We start from the raw sequence: 20,890 nt of genomic DNA on the forward strand, positions 1-20,890 counted from the left end.
GTGCTTTTGCCCAAAGCCCTCCTCTTAAACACGCGGCTGCTGCAATTAAATTTGCGAGCACGGAACACTGAGGCAACATAATCCTGAAGCCTTTTCTGGCCTCTTTAATCCATTTGGAGTCAATCCCTGCCCCTTCAGCTCACTCTTGCAGATTTCTGCTTTCTCCCTTTGTGACGCTTTTTCGTTTTTCTCTTCCTCCGTCTTTCCCATATGCCTTTTGTTCGCAGCAAATGCTTGAGGCAGAAAACTAAGCGCCGGCCCTCAAAAATAAGTGCCGGTGGTCAGCACCGGAAACAACAAGCACAAATTATGCCCTGGTCTATGAGCAGGATGTTGTGTACGAGCTTCGAAGGCATATTCCAGTCGGGTTGCAGCTGGTTTGTAGCTATACCCGAATGTCATGTGAAAAATAAGGGAGACTTAGGCAGGGGCGTAGCGTCCAACGGTGCAGCAGGTGTAGTGGCACCAGGGCCCACTGAAGCCAGATTATTGCTGTATTTTATAATTCACAAAGCAGCAAAGGGGCCCGATTTCCTTCCTTGCACTAGGAGCTATGCTACTGGACACAGGACTGCAAAAGGTGTTTGCTTACTGTCCGAATGTGCACACTGCACATGGGGATTATGCTTTGAGAGGCAAGGTTTATACTTAAGCTGAGGGGGTGGTTAATGAGTGCTCCTCATCGACACACGTGGTGATCAGCAAGACACAAGTTCGTATCCTGGGATGGTTGACTGTGCCTTCCAGACTTTCAAAGGTTTTTATTCCAGAATATTGAGTACAAAAATACTTAACTACAAAAGATTAGTGACCTGAATAACTACATCAAAAATATCTTTAGAGTGAGTATTAAGTACGGACTTATTGCCCCTAACACCACATACCTTTAACATGTATAGTCAACATATATGTGGACATATTCTTATATACATTTACTCATATTGACAATATTTGGATAGTAAATAGTTTGATCGTAATATTTTGGCTACTTGATATGTAAATTTTGATACTCTGGAGGAATGGAGGAACCCCCTCCGAAGGGCATTCAACTGAGTATTGTTCAATTAGACAACACTAGCACCTGCTATCTAGAGTGCTTAGACACAGCAGTGTGGTATTAAGCACCATGTAAGAGAGAATTTATCGCGGCGGTCCATCATGGGTCAAAATGTCTAAGTTTTGCAAATTACTAAAGTTGTGGAATATGACTTGCAAAAAATACCAAACACCCAGAAGACAAGAGGTCTGAGAGGAGCAGAGTTATAAAAGTCCCAGGGTGGGGTGTGTGAGCTGCTCCCTAATTATACAGCCTTATACTTCCAAATCAGATGCACCAGGACCTATTTTATAGGTCTCGCTTACAAGACAGCACAAGCTGCCTGTTTGCTAAAAGACCTACGGTCAGCCTACAATGGACTAGGAGCCCACCCACTGCTTAGCACTGATTAACTTCAATGTAACTCTCATTTAGATGCTTTTTTATTCGTCAGCTCACATGGGCTTTTCTTCCTCTTCCTGGGTCTGTCCCTCCTTTGGATCACGGCCTCTGTACTTGTATACTTCCATTGCATACTGATCAAGCACTACTTTTTCTGTTTTGGTTAAGCACTCCATGAGAGTCCATGTGTTTTCCAGCCGTCTCCCTTGTACACTTGTTTTCCACCTTTTGTTGTGCTCTGCGTTGCACTCACTCACCCAGGTGCTTCTCCCGTGTTGCCCGGTGGCATGCTCAGCCTCATGTGCTTCTACCACATGCTGCTCTCTCACCCGTATGATTTTCCCCTATGGCTCCATGTTAATCATGTGTGGTTCTCTCTTACCCCTGTGCTGTATGTTGTTCTCTTTCCATGTCACATACTTCTAACCGTGCCCTCCTTGTTGCCACCTCCCACCAACGCCCAAAGTGTTGCCTCTGCCTCCTCACTCTATATGTTGTTTTTGCCACTCATCCGTCTTTAACATAAACAACAAAAATAGATTTTGCGCTAATTTTTCTTTCATTTACTTATCCTGCTAGGATCATAAATAAAAAGGTAAAAAAGGGCCAGTGTAATTTTTGCATGTGCTTTTACAAAATGACACATCCAGTTGCGTCAGAGCCTTGTTTTGTCCTCTTCTTTATCTATGCTCACACAGCCTTGGGGATGCTGTACAGTACCACTAAAAGCCACTGGCAAAGCCACTTGGTCCCAAAGGCAAAACCTTACGGCTTTGCCAATGCTCGTTTCTTGCTTGCATTAGGGTCCATGTCACGTTTGCTACATCACTGGCTTAGCAAACACTTAAGTCAGGCACCTCCTATCGACCTCAATGAGGGAGACACACTTCTTTCACGGTGGAATACCAAGATGCAAAAAAAAAAACCAATAAACATTAGCATAGCCAACCGTCAGCTGCCGCAAGTCTAAAGGGAGGGGGAGGAGGGACTGAGGAAATAAATAAATAAAATAAAAAAATAAAAAACTTGCAGTTCCAGACACCGCCACCTCACTGCTCATTTCTTCTGGTGTTCAGCATTCCTTGGGACACCAGCACAGGCTCCCCAGCTATCCTGGTGCTGCTTTCATGCTAAACCTAGCATGAGAGCAGCGCCAGGATTGCTCTGAGCAGCTTGGTCTACCGCTCAGACAGTGCACTGGAGCCTGTGTAGTTTCTCCTGTGTAACACAGCTGGGTTGGAGAAACCTAAGTGGCTTGTATGTTTGGCTGGACTGAGATCGCCGGCCAAACACACATGCGCACCTAGTGCACAGACTCCACTCCCCCTCTCCTGTCCTCCCCTCCTGTAGCCCTGCCCGCCCCTCACTGCACATGCTGCTGGCTGAGCCAGCAGTTGTAAAATAAAACGATAACGAAATATTGTTTTATTTTACAGCTGCTGGCTCTTAGCCAGGGGGGCGACGCTCCGCCGCCATTGCGGAGGAGCCGCCCATGCCAACAGTTCTTGCCTTGGCAAGCCTGCAATGTTCCTTACTCAATTTTATTTTTGAAAACATATGATTAAACTATAAAAGTTTAAAAGTAATAAAAAGAATAAAAAAGCACTGTGGCCTTCTTATGTTTGCATAACAGGAAGAAACAAGCATTAGGTCTCGCATTTGCAAGAGTTAATGCTATTGGCACTGTAAGTGGCAATATCTTTTACCTTTGTGTTTTGGTTTGGAGTGTAGTGGATGTATGTGGTGTGGAGCAGAATTATGTGGTTAAATTGAAATTTTTAGTTGTGGAATTGTGTGGGGTGGAATTGTGTGGTGTGTAGTGTAAATGTGTAGAGGAATGATGAATAGATGCGGTGAGAGTTACACAGAATATATATAAAGGGAGATAGAGAGGAAAAGGTAGTTTGTGCACGAAGTAGAGAATGAAGAGTATGTGAGAGAGAGGATGAAGGGGAGAGCAGGCCATAGATGGATAAAGAGGGAGCTTCCGCGTCCAAAATTTTTAAAGTGGGTGATTTCTAAATCTAGGAATAGTATCAAATGTGTGGAAAGTTGGAAAACTGTTTATTCTAAACTTTTCAAAAGCAACCCGATGCTCAATAAAAAAGCTTCTCTCACAGCGAAGGTATAATGCAAGCTTCCCTCACAGAGAAGGTATAATGTAAGCTTCTCTCACACAGAAGGTACAAAGCAAGCTTCTCTCACACAGAAGGTACAATACAAGCATCCCTCACACACAAGGTACAATGTAAGCTTCCTCACAGAGAACGTACAATGTAAGCTCCTCTCACAGAGAAGATACAATGTAAGCTTCCCTTAGAGAATGTGCCATGCAACCTTCCCTCACACACAGTAGATACAATGCAGGCAGCAGCAGTGCATGCTTCACACACACACACACACACACCAGATACAGCACAGGCAGCAGTCCATTCTCCCTCACAGAGAAGGTAAAATGTAAGCTTCCCTCACACACAACAGATATGGCGGAGGCTGCAGTGCACACTTCCCTCACACACAGCAGATACAGCACAGTCAGCAGTGCAAGCTTCCCTCACACACAGTAGATACAGCACAGGCAGCAGCAGTACAAGCTTAACTCACACACAGCAGATCCAGCACAGCAGCAATGCAAGCTTCTCCCACACAGAGGAGAGACAGCAAAGGCAGCAGCAGTGAAAGCTTCCCTCACAAAAAGCAGATACAGCACATGAATTGTGTGATGTTGGGTTGTGTGGCGTGGTGTGTAATCATGTAGTGGAAAAAAGTGGCATGGCGTGCTGTGGAATGATGTGAATAGTAATTAAATGGTATTAACAGTTGTGGAATTATGTACAGTGAGACTGTGTGTTATGGACTTAATTATGTGGAATGGTGTTGTGCAATGGCATGTTGAGGAGTTGAATTATGTGGTGTGCTGTTAGATTTTGTGACATGATGTTGAACTTTGTGTTGTGTATTGAAAGTAGGGTAGGGGGTGTGTTGTGGAATTGTGTTGTGTAGTTGAAATATGTAGTTTGGGGTGGAATTATGTGGTGTGTTTTGGAAATGTGTGGAGTTGAATTGTGTGTCGTGGAACTGTCTGGCGTTGAGTATAATTATGCTTCTCCTAACTATATTGTGTAATGTGACAAATGTGATTGCACAGTTAAATAAAATTTCACAAAAAGGGAGTGATTACAATAGTATACATCCCTTGATAAGAGCTATCTTTCTAGATCATAAACAAAATTTATAACAACCTAGAAGCTATTTAATGATAATATGTTTTTGTTTTAAAGACATGTGCCCTTAAATGAAGTAACTGGTGACAAATAATGCACTCCAAAGCCCTCAGGATGGGCGCGCCTTTTCAAATTTTAATATAATATTGTGATACATTTTCACAGATCTATTAAAGGAGGATTTATTATTAGTTAAAAAAGGCATTATTGCCGTACAGATTTGCAAACTAATAAGCCAGGTCTAAAATAGAACGAAACGATATACAAAAACGAGGGTGTTGTTTAAGGGAAGCTTTTCTTAAACTATATCTTTCCTTTACTAATGATAAACATACACAAACCTATTTCCAGATGCATAAACAGTTATTCCAATTCCACGGTTTCGCATGGAGCTGCTTGTAAATGTTTACAGCGCTGCATAAAACGGATGTGAGTGCCTGCTGCTTTGTGCTATTAGTGTTAAGGAAAAGCCAGGAATAAATTGCATACATCACTTAAACGGTGACGCCTGAGCTGTGAAGTTGGGCTTTAGATGGGTCACTGCGTGAGCAACATCTCAGCAGAAGAGCGTGGTTGTTTATGCAATATCCGCAAAACAGTTGTGCGCGTGCCAATGTTGACACTGGAAAAAGTGTATTCCAGTCACATAAATTTGGCGCAGTCCACGTAGACTATGAAAATAGTTTGTCACTGTAATGTAATTCTGGTCAGCTAACAAGAGCACCGCTGTGGCCGTCCATGAAAACAAATGGCAGAAAGGATGGGGAGAACGGAAAAGAAAGGAGGAGGAAAGAGAAAACAGCGAAGAAGGATTGTGAGGGTGTTACATCGACACAAAAAACAAGGGGTGGTGAGGGAAAATGGGTATGAGACGGGATGGGAGTGGAAGAAGCAAGAGAGGCCCGATGAGAGGAATAGGAGACCTGGCGTGAGGTGTTAGCGAGACGGAAAAGGGAGGGACATCAGCTGGAAGGAGAGCGCGAGGGGAAGAAAAATAAGGGAAGGAGGGGGAACGAGAGTATGGGAGGCTTGAATAAAGAGATGGAAGAGAGGAAGGGGATTGGGGAACAGAGGTAAGGATAATCCGCTGGAGGAGAAAGAACCATTGGAGGATAGAGGAAGGAAGACCCTTGGTAAGTGGGTGATGAAAGTGAGACAAGGTGGCCTGGGAGCAGCGCCACCCGGCTGGGAGGAGTTAGGGGAGACGCACTCCAGTAATGAGGGAGAGCACAGGTAGCTGTTAATGTCACAGCAGATACAGAGCCCATATCTCTGCTGCTATCAGGAGCACCACGCAAGGCCCGGCAGGACACCTCTGAGTTTAGGGACCTGTAACCGAGGTGCATGGAAGGGGGGAAGTGACGGCCATGCAGAGACTGGCACAGGCAAAGATACCCAGGCAGAGCTCAAATGTGAAAGCATCCAAAGAGTCAGCCAGGTGGAGACAGCAAGACTGTGTCAGAGGCGAAGCTAAGCAGAAAGTGTCAGAAAGTGGCAGATATGCAGAGACGGAGGCAAAGATAGACAAACAGCCAGGAGACGATTCGCACTATAGAAGTCGCAGGATGGAAGAGAACACACTTCATAGAGGTGCACCAATCCACTCAGCTGCCTTCTGCAGTGAGTTAAGATGGGCATTTTTCCAAGCTTGAAAATGTGAAAACCTATCCTGCATCACACGACAAAGACTGACACAAAGTGTGCGCAACCCCACAAACAGGATTAGGAAAACACACACAGTATCTGTGTCAGCCTTTCTAGGTACAGTTTGTGTTGATGTGACTATGGACTGGGGAGACTTGAGTTCTAAACCCGGTTTGCCTAGATTGCTAGGTAGTGTAGCCCTCGGCAGAGCACAATCTCCTCCAGCACCCAAACTCTCTTCTCCGTAAAAAGTGGATCTTGTTAGAAAGACACTACATAAACAACTGAATATGTGCACTCTTGTAGTACCTAGAGGCCCCTACCTGTGTGCTAGGTCAGGGCACCGAGACCATGCCAGCCACTGACTTACTGCCTGCAGGACACACTGACTGCACACCAGAGATCAAAAACGCCAGCTTCATCTTTGGGGACCCCTCCACAGCCCTCGGACCCCACCAAAATAGGAATTCAGGATGGGGGGTGTTCCATCAGGATGGCACGGGGTAGGAATTGAGACACAAACAGAAAGCACACAGTGGAGGTGCCGGTTCAGCAGTTGCAAGGAGGGGACGCCGGTCCATGGAGAACGGGGTGGTGGTAGCACACAGCCAGAAGAAGGGAAGGGAGTGTTGATACTTGGGTGCGACCTAGGCTCTTCCCCACCGGCTTGAGCGCTGTGATCAGAGACTGAAAGTGCAAGGTTATGTGTGAGCGACGCTGGTGGCCCCCGCCTCTTGTCACTGCCATGGTGGGGGGTCCTTCATGTGTTATAAAACATTCAAGCATGTAACAATCTAGAGAAGGCGTGTGTATTTGGACAGCTCCCCCAGTCTCTGCAAGGCCTCCCCACGGGAGTAGTTAGGCCCTCTAGGGCTCGCTTTGCTCTGGTGGAGTTTCCCAAAACTATACCGTAAGCAATTCTCCTCCCCGGTCCCGCCACCAGGAAAAGGTACTTTTCACGTCTACGCACTGCCTCACCTCTGCCTGCACCAAACGGACACCAACCAAAAAGGAGGAAATGCTGCCCCAGAAGCGCTCTCTAAGGCAGAGAGGGTAGACAGGCGCACAACCTCTGGTCGCAGCCCAGAGGTCTGGAGTCCACCGAGGACGAGTCCATCGATGAATTATCAGGAGAGTCTAGTGAAACCATACCAGAAACCACGGCCTTCATGCATTGGTATCATGCAGCATGAGAAAAAGAAATATTTTTGCCAGAGACAAGTAATTTTGAAATACTCCCAAAATATAATAAATGTTGCAGATGTTATTTAAAGCAATGTTTCAGAATCAATCTTGTTGCTTTGCTATCCGTGGGTATTCTTTGATGTGTTATTACACTCTTACTCACGTTACCAAATCCGTACCACTGCGCTTTGGAATGTCAAATTATGTCACATTTAGGATGGGAGTGGAATTAATAGCATTTGGGGAGTGAGCGCACCCTGCACTGTTCCTCTTCTATGTTTGTGATACCAGTGCAGTCACGTTTCAAACAGCTGTTTTTTTCTGGCTTGGGAGAAGGAGGTGGGAGGGAGGAATGGTGCAATAAAATTGCGGCAGCTCTGCCTGAAGCATCCACACTGTGACACCAGCAAGAAAGGAAAAATGAATTAGTCCCTGAAACCAAGAGATACAGAACAATGGCGTAATTAAACAGTAGTTAGTCCCTGCTCCCAAAGAGAAAAGGGCAGGATAAAGAGGCATGACTGACCACTAGCAAGAAAGGATTTTTAAAGGACACTGCAAAGAAAAGAAATTGCTTAAAGCCCACAGTATAAGTATACTTAAAAGTATACAAGAGGTCCTACGCTTACGCTCAACCTGAAAATGTCTAATTTAAAAAATAAGTATGCAAACCAAGAAAAGAGAACAGAAATGAAAGCAGCCATTGTATCTTTATTGCACACTTTTAAATGCATGTGCATAAGCAAAAGGTAAGGACTTACAGTGAATATATATACATATATATATATATATATATATATATATATATGTAGAGAGAGAGAGAGAGATGAGAAAACAGCGAGAGAGAGAGAGTCATTTTTTGGAAAACATGAGGCTGGACAAAATGTCAATGCTCTCTTAAGGCCAGGCTGAAAATGCCTGGAAAAAAAGCAGCTTCTGAAAATCAGTTATCAACACAAGCATATTATCATTCTAGAAATTCGGTGCCAAGGTAGGTGAAAGATGCTAATACTCCAACCAGGGGGCACAATCCTCGTCAAGGTATAAATTAAACTTTTTTTTAAGACAGCGCAAACAGAGCTCACTACCATCAGCTATTTAAGTTAAGTGGATTGTAATGATTTTTCTAAAAATGTGGATTCCTTGGGAGCTTCTTGTGCTCTTCACCTGGATCTGAGCTGTTGGTCGTGCACCATTAACAGTAGCAACAGCTTTGCATCCTGTTAGATTTTTTTGTTTTCGAATTCCAGGCACAGAAGTTCCAACCACAGCAGGGTTTTAGGGGTGCTCACTTACATTTTGAACTAACAATCTTCAATTCACCAAACAACTATGACCAACTTGCAGAATATCACTCACTGATTGAAACTTCTCCATTGGTCGCTTTGAAGACAAAAGTATTGGCTTAAAGGTGGATTGGGGCTTAGAGTCCCTACTGGGTAGCAAAGAAGACTTTGCGGGACATAGTGGGATGGCTGGGTATCCCAGGTGTGACTGCAGCTATGTAAGAGGAGGTGACAGTAGCCCTGTGTGTGCAGCACAATACAAATGGGAACTTGATAAGTTTAGATGGAGGTCAATTGGGATCGCGTGTTCTTATGCTTGCGGTAGACATGAATTTGGGAGAAGGCAGATGGTTCACTAGATTTTCAAAGCAGCAAGCCTATTGTCATGTGAAGGATGAATAAAAACAATACATAGGCAAACAAACAACTCATTATTCCCAAATATCTGGATAGGCAAAATAACTAAGCTCCACTCTTAACACCATTTCCTTGCAGTTTTATGTGGCGCAAACTGGACTGAAGGTATTGGATCGCTCAACATGAGCACCAGTTACATTGCACAAGGTCACTTTGTTTTTTAGGCCTGGGAAGATTAAGGTCACATTGTTTTTTAGGCCTGGGAAGATTAAGGTCACTTCTTTTTTTAGGCCTGGGAAGATTTCGTGATTTGCCCAGAATCACAGGACGTTGAGCTAAAGTTGAACATTCCTCCCATCACCTTGTTCTCCGTTGCAACCTATCGTTCGACCATGTCTGTACATCAAAAAACTCCATACAAAAGTGTGCGAGAGTTACAATCACCCAAAGGCTGAATAAAGCAGGCCGATTAATAAGCGAATGAACCCCAAATGTACTCAGTGGTTGAGGTGGGCTGACCTTTATGCTCTGCTTGTTTCTCACACCATCTTGCCATATATAAAAATATACTGGTATGTTGGACGACGTTCGCAAGGCAAAAGGATGTATAAATCATAATTTGGAGAGTCATCACCGGAAGAATTAACATTCCAGACGAACGCATCGCAATGACTTGCTTTTTTTATTTTAGAGTTTTTAAGAATATACCAGCATTTAAAGTGGTATTTTTTTCCCCAGCATTTTTAATTATCCTTAAAATATGCATGAACCGTGTTGGCGTTATCAGGGTCTGCTCTCAAACCAAACCTCACTGCAGAACCAGAGGCACCAGGGTCCATCAGCAGCATCCACTGACTTTCACAGTCTCTTCTCAGTGAACAGCCTGTATTTGAAAGCTGTTTTATTAAGTATTAAATATTAATGCAGCTTTAAGAGCAAAACCTAATTAAAGATCTTAAGACATTTGCAATTAATCTTCTTCCAATCTCTGATCCGAGGAGAGTCCCAGAAAAAGAGAAAATATAATCTGTTTTAAAGCACAAATGTTTACATTTGAATACGTGTGTATGTGAAAATATGATGCCCGGGTTCACAAGTGGGCGCTATGCAATTTCTCCTCGGGCAGCATAGTGGCCCCTAGACGTGCATAAATCAAGATGGCGGCCTGAATGACGGACAAAGGCCCTGTACGGGGATAGACGTAAAGCCTCGGAGGCAGTGGAAACGTTCGCCCAGCAGATAGGGATCTGTGGGGGTAGCTGGGAACATGGCGACTGTGCCCGCCATTATTGCATCATGTCTTAACAAAGCATTCTATTCAAATAGAAGGGACCCTTTATTCGAAGTCTGAAAACGCGCCACTACTGCAAATAGCTTGAATTCATTATTGGATTCCATATTCAAAGCTGACGGCCCTTCTGTTAATTGTCAGTATTGACGCACCAGATTGACCAAGTGACGTACAGGCTCTCTTCCAGGCCACTGTGCCAGGTATCCCTCCGCGTTGTGCCTCGGGGGGGCTGAAGTCCACGTCTACAAAGCCGGAGGCAAAGAGCTCTACCACAGTGGGAGGGATCTCTTCCCGCCACAATCACTCTATTCAAAACTGGCACTGCACACCCTGCTCACCGTGCCAACTGATAGAACGGCTGAAATACAATGCCATAGAGAGGCAGCAAGCCTGCTCAATATATGCACCCAGCATCTGGAGCGACATCTCCGTGTGTACCGGGACTGCCATGCCCTGCTCCGATTTATGTCACGGCAGAAAACTTGAGTTATTTAAAGAATACTATATAATTATGCAGTGCTGGCACACTTCCATTCTCACCACCTAGCCGACATTTCAATAACTTTTTGAATGTGTCTGTGCCTCTGACCCTGTACAGCACGCCACTCCGCAAAATACGGCATGGGTACAATGATAGACATGTCACCCCTAGGGTTGTCTCCCCACCCGACTTTTTGCCTTCCTCCTCCATTTTTTCTCATCTCTTTTTTGGTGGCATTAGGACTCTACACACTTTAACACTGCTAGCCAGCGCTAAAGTGCATGTGCTCACTCCTTAAACATGGTAGTATTTTCTTATCCCCAATTGGCATATTTAAATTACTTATACCTCCCTAGTAAAGTGGTACTATGCGACATAGGGCCCGTAGGTTAAATGCTACTAGTGGGCCTACATCACTGACTGTGCCACCCACTCAAGTAGCCCTTTAAGCATGTCTTAGGCCTGCTACTCACAGGCTGCATGTGCAGTTTTAAAATGCAATGTCAACCTGGCAAAATAAATCTTTTGCCAGGTCCAAACCTACCCTTTTTATGCATATGTCACACCTAGGGGAGGCCCAGGACAGCCCAGAGGGCAGGGTGCAGTGTATTTAAAAAGTAGGGCATGTACTTTTCAAGTTTGACATGTTCTGGTAGTGAAAACTCATAAAGATGTTTTTCAGTACTGCAAGGTCTATTTCTCCCATAGGATAATATTGGAGTGGCCTTATTACAATTTATAACCATAAATTCCAAATGGGAAGAGATAACTGGTTCATGTTTTATGTCTCTGGAACCCTAATTTTAAATCCTAACTTTTGGTGAAGTGGTGTTGTAAATTACTATTCTGAAAATGCCACTCTCAGCAAGTAAGCATTTTCTTGCCTTAGCCACTTGGTGCCTGCAGTCTGTCTCGGGCACGTGACTGGATGTAGTTGGCAGTAGGGCTTTGTATATTCTTCCTAAACAGCCACACACATTGGGAGCTTAGGTGTGACTGAATGGGCTACCACTGGCAGGATGGGAATGAGGAGCTTGGCCCAGAATCACTTACACCAAAATAGGCTGAGTTCTGTCTTCACACAAAGGGCTTAAGGACCCTGCATTGTCACGTCAGCCAACGTGGAGCCAAGGCAGTTGATTCAGGAAATTCCATGCACTTCAAAGACACTGTCTAGAATCTTCTCGTACCTTCCAGCACCTTGGTACCAGTCTATAAAAGACAGACCTCAGACATCACCACTTCACTACACTTCTGGACCTGCGGATACTCTGTCAGGAAGAAGGTCTGGTGTGCTACTACAAGGAATGCCACACTGCTGGACTACTGCTCTGAAGAAACTGCTGCCCTGCTGAGCTGGCCTGCTACCTGTTGCTCTTTTGCTTGGGGAAGAAGAACTGGACTTGCAACTTCATTTTGAATACAGGACTACGGAAGACTAAAGGGCTATTCTGCTGGCCTCCTGATCTGAGACTCGGGGACATAACAGGTTCTCCAACAGCTCCTGGACCTGGCTTCAGCGTGCTCCTGATCCCCCAAAAGGTGCCCCTGAAGTCCTAGACCTTTGATGTGGCGCTGGGGTTCTTAAACTCAAGGTCAAGCTTTTGAGCCCGTTTACCAGAACTACGCAACTTGCACAGAAAGTCAGCGCAAGCTGCCACCATCCCGTCTCCTGCACAGCAAGTATCGATCTCCGCAGAGGACCACCATCACGAAACTCCAGCCTGCCAGTCCAAAAATGCCTGGCTGCTCTTCACGCCACACTGAGCACTGCCAGCAACACTCTCCTGGCGACTTACTTCAATGTGAGCGTGGCTCTTGGCACAAAACTTGAAAAGGTAAACCTTCAGCAGGACTAATCTGGGACTGAAACGGAGCCATCCATCATTGTGCTCAGCTTGATATTTTGACATTGACCCAGTCCAGCACAACGAGATATCCTGGTTTGCGCTTTATGCTTTTAGGCTCTATTTTACAGTTTATTCTTTAACTACTGATTGGATTTTTGTCACCTTGGTCTTATTTATTAAATTCTGCTCTATTTTTCTAACTTGGTGTGGGATCTTTTTGTATGGTTGTTTTACTGTTTTCCTGCTTGAAGTGTCTCACAAATATTGTACATGCTGCCTCTAAATTAAGCCAGACTGCTCTGTGCCAAGCTACCAGGGGGTGAGCACAGGGTAATTTGGGGTTTACTTGTGACTTACCCTGACAAGGATTGTGGTTGATGCTTGACCAGCGCTCACACCCCAGTCAACCAAAAACCCAATTTCTGACATACATACATAAGGACCACAGACGTATTGCAGTTTTTTAAAACACAGAATAATTATATGTGCATCGTATGCCCCTATGCTGGATTTACAATCCTGTCCAGCCACATCTTTACATTGCAAATTTAATAAATACAGAACATTAACACACTGCACAATAAAAAAAATGTATAAAAACAAAAATAAACTTGTGAGATAGATTAATCCAATACTTAGAAATGCATAATCCCATCAGCATTTTTGCTGCTGACCGTGTGAAAAATGCAGTAAATGGCCCAGAACACTACCGCTACGAACAATGAAATTTAAACATATGCTTCAAGTTAATGCCTCCTGATGAAGGCCTAAACAAATCGAAATGCACTGAGGTCCACATCTGAATGTGAATGCACAAAGCTACAAAACTATTGCACAAATTATGGATTTTATCACACTGGATCCAAATCTTACTCAACATCCATTCACTGAACCTTAGGAAACTATAATCTATGGGCACTGTCCTAAAGCCGGAGCAGATTGGTGAGTGGCTTTTGTAGTCAATACTTATGACAGGCATGCTTGGGCCTCAGTGAACTGAGTAACATCATAGATAACTTGAATTCCCCTCTCCTTGTCTGTGATGCCACTCGGAAACCATTGGTGGAGTACAGCACATATACTATCCTCTATATGTTCTGCTCCCTTGAAGAGCGCGGCCAGCATGCACGCACAGGCACCATTGGTGGAGTACAGCACATATACTATCTTCTGTATGTTCTGCTCCCTTGAAGAGCGCGGCCAGCATGCACGCACAGGCACCATTGGTGGAGTACAGCACATATACTTTCCTCTGTATGTTCTGCTCACTTGAAGAGCGCGGCCAGCATGCACGCACAGGCACCATTGGTGGAGTACAGCACATATACTATCCTCTGTATGTTCTGCTCTCTTGAAGAGCGCGGCCAGCATGCACGCACAGGCACCATTGGTGGAGTACAGCACATATACTATCCTCTGTATGTTCTGCTCCCTTGAAGAGCGCGGCCAGCATGCACGCACAAGCACCATTGGTGGAGTACAGCACATATACTATCCTCTGTATGTTCTGCTCCCTTGAAGAGCGGGGCCAGCATGCACGTGCAGGCCTGTTACCACAGGAGCACCCACCCCTCTACCTCTGCACCAGGCACTGAGGTCTGGCAGAACCTGGGATGTTTCTAGGCAGACGGTGGCTCATTGTGTGCAGCAAACAACAGAGGAAGGCAGCTGTGAAGGAAATGTGTTGCATTGTCTGTGGCACATTGTGTACACAAAAAATGAATATTTAACTACCTGCCGAATAGGGTTCCTGCTTCTCAATGTAAATGAACTCCTTTCTTTCATATTTGGCTCTGATCCACTGTTCACGCAATACCCTGGAAAACACAAAAACTGAGATCAGACGGGAAGTCAAAACCGCATAGAAATATCCCACAGGTTTTTTTGTAGTTTTGGAAACAATAACTGGAGCTCTGTCAGCTACACTAAGGGGTGTACAAGGAAACCCACGGCGGTTCATCAAATCACCTCACGGTTCTATGGAAAGCACAGGCACAAAAAGGGCGAACAGTCGGTGAAGTCATAGGACATCCAATACTTTTTTTTTAAGTGGTGGTTCTATACAGCGTGCACTTGGTCCAAGGGCATTAGAGTGCTTTACAAGAGCATAATGTTATATTACACAATTTAGAGGCCCAGTAAGTGATTTGCCCAGTATCACAGGATTGTGAGCTGAAGCTGTGATTCGAACCTTTTTCCCCGATTCCAAGGTCGGCAACTTTGGCCCTTAGTCCACATCTACTGCCCCCCAAACACGTTAGTAGCCCAGGGCTTAGAACAATGAAAAGAACCTACACTAGCAGATACCATTCTGAATGATAATGTTTCTGTATCAAATAGTCAGGTATAATGGTACAAATGAGAATGCGGATGGAATCGCCTGCTGAGGCCGGGCCTCCAGAGAGGACGCTGCCTCAAGGAGACACAGGAACTTTGGTGTTGGAGGGAGGGTCAAGAAAATACTCAGGGGAGTGTCACATGGCTCAACACGAGAGGTATCCTACCGTTCGTTCATGCGCTACTGGAGGGTGGCCTGCTGCCAGCAGGCAGCCCCCGGCCAAGCGGCTCAGCTTAGTGTATTATTCAGATTTAAGGGGCACGGAGCTGAGCAGCGCTGCCTTCTGCGCTCTGCAAGAGCCCTGCCCAGCGCCATCCTCCAGGAGGGCAGCCAGACAAGCAGTGGCGGGAACCCGTGCACGCACGGTGTCTGGGCAGTGCGGGAGCCGCGTGATGACGCATTCCTTAGTTACACCGTGCACGTGAAAGAAGTGTGTCCACGTGCAGACTGCAGGAAGCAACCAGGGTTCGAGGATATGGGGGGGCGCACAGGGGAAGCGGCCGGGGTATATTGGTGCCTCACTTACTGTGTGGGATGGGGGGATAGGCGTGCGTGCGAGAAAGAGAGATGCTGTGCATCTCTGGCAGACCCATTCCCTTCCCTGGAGGTAACCCTTGGCCTATGGGACTACCAGTAGCATCTGATCTATAAGGGAGCATGTCTGGTAAAATGGTCTAAATCCTTATTCATAATGGCAACCACCCATGGTACAATCCTTCCTGACATGTTTAGGGAATGTTCGGCCTAACTGCGACTCCACACACTGTAACCCAGCATATTTATTTTTTAATAAAAAATGAAAAGCTTGTATTTGATAGCAAAAATTTAGCAGTTTCATAAACTGGCTATCTGACGGCAGTCGATAAAATTATTGCATTTACAAAAAATATTTAAAGCTGACAGATGAGTGCTAATTAATACCAAGCTAGCAGTGGCATAGTGTCAATATAATTTCTTCGGTACATGAGGCTTCCCCCTGCTGGGGATATTATTCGTTTCTCAGTTTCAGGAAAAGTTCACAAAATGTATGGGGAATGATTTTCAGACCAGGGCTCCTCTCTCTGGTGAATCTTTCTCTCGTTGGATTGCCACAGAACTGGTAGACTCTTCCTTGTTGGCTATTTCTATGCACTTCATGGCACCTGGAGAGAATTTAGGTTATAATGGGAGCATAAAATAAAAAATAACCCTGTTTAGTGTGTTAGACTGGTCACTACGTGTAAAGTTTCGTGTGGTGGTCACTAAGGTAATCCTGTCTGAAGTGGTCACTTTTGCAACCGATAACACTGTAAGTTGGTCGCAAAGAGTTTTTTGGATCATAAGCAAATATCAAGATAGAAGAGTTGCCGACCTCTGCTCTAGAGCCTGCGAATGAATGCATGAAGAGTTTGCATCACCACCCAGACAAATGTAAACAAAAAAAAGAGGTGTACTAGTTTGCAAAAGTGATCACCAGGCAACGAAAGTGAGAAGGAGAGCACCTGGCAAACACCTGTAAAACCAACTAACACAACAAAGCACATGACTAACCACTGGATTTTTGTCTTCTAAAAGGAAGGTGAAATTGCCTATAAAGACATTGCTATTGTATACACAGCTCTGGTCCTATTGGCAATGGGTCCAAGTGGTGGTAAGATCAGTGGTTGCCGGCGAGGACAATGCACTGAACGAAGTTAGAAAGGCATCTGGCTGAGTCGTCATGCACAAGTTGAAGTTAAAAGGCCTCTCATCACAGTCTGCCTTAGCTCAAAGACCCCAGAGTCTATTTGATATACAATATTTTAACAAACCAGTCTTTACTGATCAAACATTTACATGGGCCATTTACACCCCTCTCTTAAAAATAATAAAACAACCAATTACTGGGTAAAACAACTTTATACCCTTTCCACACTTCAAGAAAAGGCGCTTTAAAAAATACACTTTTAGATATATTAGACAACAATGAACTAAATGCATTCATGTCAATTGTCACGCGGTTGTATGTCAGTCACAATATCATTGCAAAAATCAAGTCTGACTCAAATCTACAGTCCTAAATATCGTTTACAAAAATGTCTTCCCACTGAGTGTAGATTTTCTATTATTAACCCAATGAGGCGATATTTTAGTTATTTTGCTCAGACGACATTTACTACGTGATATTCTAGTACTCCAGCTGTCACACAGCACTTTTACATAAATGTAGCCTAACAAAAGTTTATTTGGTCAATTTCTCGGGCGGGTGGGTGGAAGTGAATATTAACTCACTCAGTATCTCAGTTTACATACATATTGACTCAAGATGTCAACATAATATAGTCTGAAAAACCACTCCCACACCACTTGACTTTGCATACAAGATATTCTTATGCAGGAACCAAGTTAGCAACCAGGGTGCACGTGACTGATGCATTTAAAATGTACCTATGAAAGACTGACGTCATGCTTCTGCCTAGCCTTCATTTGAGAAGTGGTGCAGACCTGTTTCTTTTCGAACAGACAATGAAGGATCACAACAACCGGAAGACGCGTGAGCCGTTCAGCATGGCAAGTAAGGTATGGATGCCAGGGCACTCAGCATCAAACCTGCCACAGAACTGGAACTGCATTTCCCAGAAAGCTGTGCATCTCTGATGCTCCCTTCCTCTAATCCACACATACACATCTATTTGGTCACAGCTGCATTGTAACAGAAGATATTCCTGTACCTCCAACACACACATCTAACAAGCAATCTCTCACCTCTTCTTTGCTACACTACATGACTGGAATCGTCGACATACGACATAAAATATAATACCAGTATGGCTGCCCATCACACTGGTCACCTAAAGACTTTCCACGTAGGCTACGCTACAAACTCAGTAAACACCCATACTCTCCCAACCCGGAAGAACGTATGGGATAGCAACCTACGCTTTGTCAAATCATTTTGATGCCTCAACGAAAGGTAGAGAGCACTCTATGCATTCAACTACACAACCACTAATGCACCTCGTGATTGGCTTCATAAATTGCTGGATGAAAGGTGTCAGCTTAGGCCGATGAGTGTTCCCACTGGCTTTAGTGATGAGTGGAATTAGCTAAAAACACAAACAGGAGAGGCACCAGGTGGTCAAGTTCTTCATACTGGCGCCAGTATTCAACCTCCAAGGCCTGGGTCCAACCCTCACCAATTCACTTGTTTCTAGGTCGTGCTGGTGCTACAGTCTTAAAGTTGCAGTCTAGGTCAGGCATTTGCCAAAACCTTTTCATTTGACTCAAATTATATCTACAAAAAACTTAATGGATTTCAGAAACCTCTCTTCATCCGTTGTCTGTTATTGAGTCTATCAGCTTTTGCTGCTGCCCACCACAGCATACAACATGGGGCAGGAGGTCAGCCTACTTATGCGACTGGTTAACTTCACTTTGAGTGACTACATTTTTGGCTCTCTCACAACCAGCGCCTCCGCAAACAAGGTAGTTCCCTCAAGTGCCAGTGTTGAATAAATACTTTAAAGCATGTTGCGATAGCAGGACGCTTTGGTGTGAGCGCAGTGCCCATTCCAGTTTTACCAGATACTGTCTTTTGCCAGTGCCATTGTAAATTCCTTTTGGAGTTTATCTGGCTGCTGCTATTTCGCTACTCTGAAAATGTGGTGGAAAACAGAGCATTTTGAAAGACAACAGCAATCTACAAGCAGGAAACAGGGACTCTGAATGAGTGTGCTCTATCTACGCAGCCCTGTCTCTCATTTCTTTCCCCTTTTCTTTCTCTCCTTTTTCCATGTTTTTTGTTCCTTTTTTCCTTTTCTCTTCCTTCCTTCTTTCCTTTCTCCTTGCTTTAGTTGTTTTTCCTTGTTTTCTTTCCTACAATTCATTTTTCTTTCTTTCATTTTATCTTCTTTCATTTTATCCTTTCTTTCTTCTTTCTTAATTTTTATCTTTCTTTCCTTCTTTCCTTTCTTTTATATTTTCTTCCTTCCATCTTACTTTTTGTACTTCTTTCTGCTTTTTGTTTCTTTACTTTTCCTTTTCTTTTTCATTTTGTTCTTACCGTTTTTCTTTCATGTGTACCTTTGAATTTGTTTACTTCATTCTTTCCTTCTTTCTCTTTCTTTTACCCTTCATCTTTCTTTCATTCCTTATTTCTCTCAAACTGTTTATCATTCTTTTCTTCCTTCTTTCTGTCGTACCTTTCATCTTTTTTTCCTTTATTCTTTACTGTTGATCTTTCTTTTGTACCTTTCATCCTTCCTTCCTCTATACCATTCTTCATTCGTTCCTTTATTTCTTCCCTTCTTTCTTGCTTTTTTTTCTCTCAAAGTCAAGGGCCTGGCAGCCAGTGTAAGTCCAACTGGCTTTTTTTTTTTAGGTCTGCGTTAACCAAGACCTTTTGATTTTACTAAACATAGTTACTTTTGGACTTTTGGGGATTTTAAATAGACTTCATCCATTAGTCTGTTGTTGTGTCATTCACATTTTTCTACCCACCCCACCATGCATAAAGGGCAAATGTGTCAGGTTCACCCTTTGACTCACTTCACTATGGGTTCCGTCATATCTTCCTTTCACAGGAAACACAACCGCACACAAAGTAGTTTCCTTCAGTGCCCTGCTGTATAGAAATGCTGGCAAAAGGACCCGTTCACATGGATAGAAGTCGCAGGCCTGGCATAGAGGGTGCACACATAAGAAATAAATCGAGGGCCAACGCCCATCCTAGTGAGCATGCCCCATAGAAAACCCCTGTTGAGGGAATTAAAAGCTTACTCAAAGTCTATGAGGAGAAAGGCGTTAAATCCTGGCAGCAAGTGATGGTATGCTGCCAAAACCTGTTGTCTACGGATTCAGTGGTACATGCCACAGCGTGGCATGAACCCACATTGATCTGGGTCAACCAACGTGTAAATAACACAAAGGAGACAACTAGACAGGACTTTAGTGAAGACTTCAAGTTCAGAAATAATGACTGAGATAGGGCGGTACAAGTAAGAAGTCTACGGGGGACCATCCTGTCTTGTGTATGACCACTTTAGGCGCCTCTTTCAAATCCGCTGGGAAGAGGCACCTGGCTATGGCCTCTTAGGTGGGGTAGCAATAACTCTTGAAGTTTCTTGTAATATTCAACAAGGAAGTCGTGGGACCGAAGCCTTGCCAGAGTTTATGTCAGAAAGGGCCTTGTCAACTTCAGTCAGGGTAATGGGTTCCTCTTGGTCTGCGCAGTCCACAGCTGCAAGCGTATGCAGTGGTAGGTCGGCGATCAGCAGGGAAGAGCATTTTCAGGGTGACCGTGGAAGATATGCATATAGGGCATGTTGGACGTTTTTGCTTATGCACGGTCATCCCCAATCTTTTTGCCTCCTGCCTTCTGTTTTTTTCTGACCTGTTGATGTTGGCTTTTGAACTCTGAGCACTTTACCACTGCTAAAGTGCATATGCTCTTTGTGTAAATTGTATGTGATTGGTTTATCCATGATTGGCATATTTGATTTACTAGTAAGTCCCTAGTAAAGTGCACTAGAGGTGCCAGGGCCTGTAAATCAAATGCTACTAGTGGGCCTGCAGCGCTGGTTGTGCCACCCACATGAGTAGCTCTGTAATCATGTCTCAGACCTGTCATTGCAGTGTCTGTGTGTGCAGTTTTAACTGTAAATTCGACTTGGCAAGTGTACCCACTTGCCAGGCCTAAACCTTCCCTTTTCTTTCATGTAAGGCACCCTTAAGGTAGGCCCTAGGTAGCACCAAGGGCAGGGTGCAGTGTATGGTTAAGGTGGGACATATAGTAATGTGGTTTATATGTTCTGACAGTGAAATATTGCTAAATTCGTT

At 44.4% G+C, this 20,890-nt stretch overlaps 1 protein-coding gene across 2 annotated transcripts in view; it reads right to left on the reverse strand.

Moving 5' to 3' along the window:
* The window catches only part of ADAP1 (ArfGAP with dual PH domains 1), a 422,403-nt gene that overhangs the window by 261,785 nt on the left and 139,728 nt on the right, over window positions 1–20,890 (reverse strand). For both annotated transcript variants that reach the window (XM_069209858.1, XM_069209856.1), the window contains exon 4: window positions 14,491–14,573. In XM_069209858.1, the coding sequence (XP_069065959.1) occupies window positions 14,491–14,573 (83 nt within the window). The remainder of the gene's footprint in view (window positions 1–14,490; window positions 14,574–20,890) is intronic.

The sequence above is a fragment of the Pleurodeles waltl genome, chromosome 10, assembly GCF_031143425.1.
Source record: "Pleurodeles waltl isolate 20211129_DDA chromosome 10, aPleWal1.hap1.20221129, whole genome shotgun sequence".
Lineage (NCBI taxonomy): Eukaryota > Metazoa > Chordata > Amphibia > Caudata > Salamandridae > Pleurodeles > Pleurodeles waltl.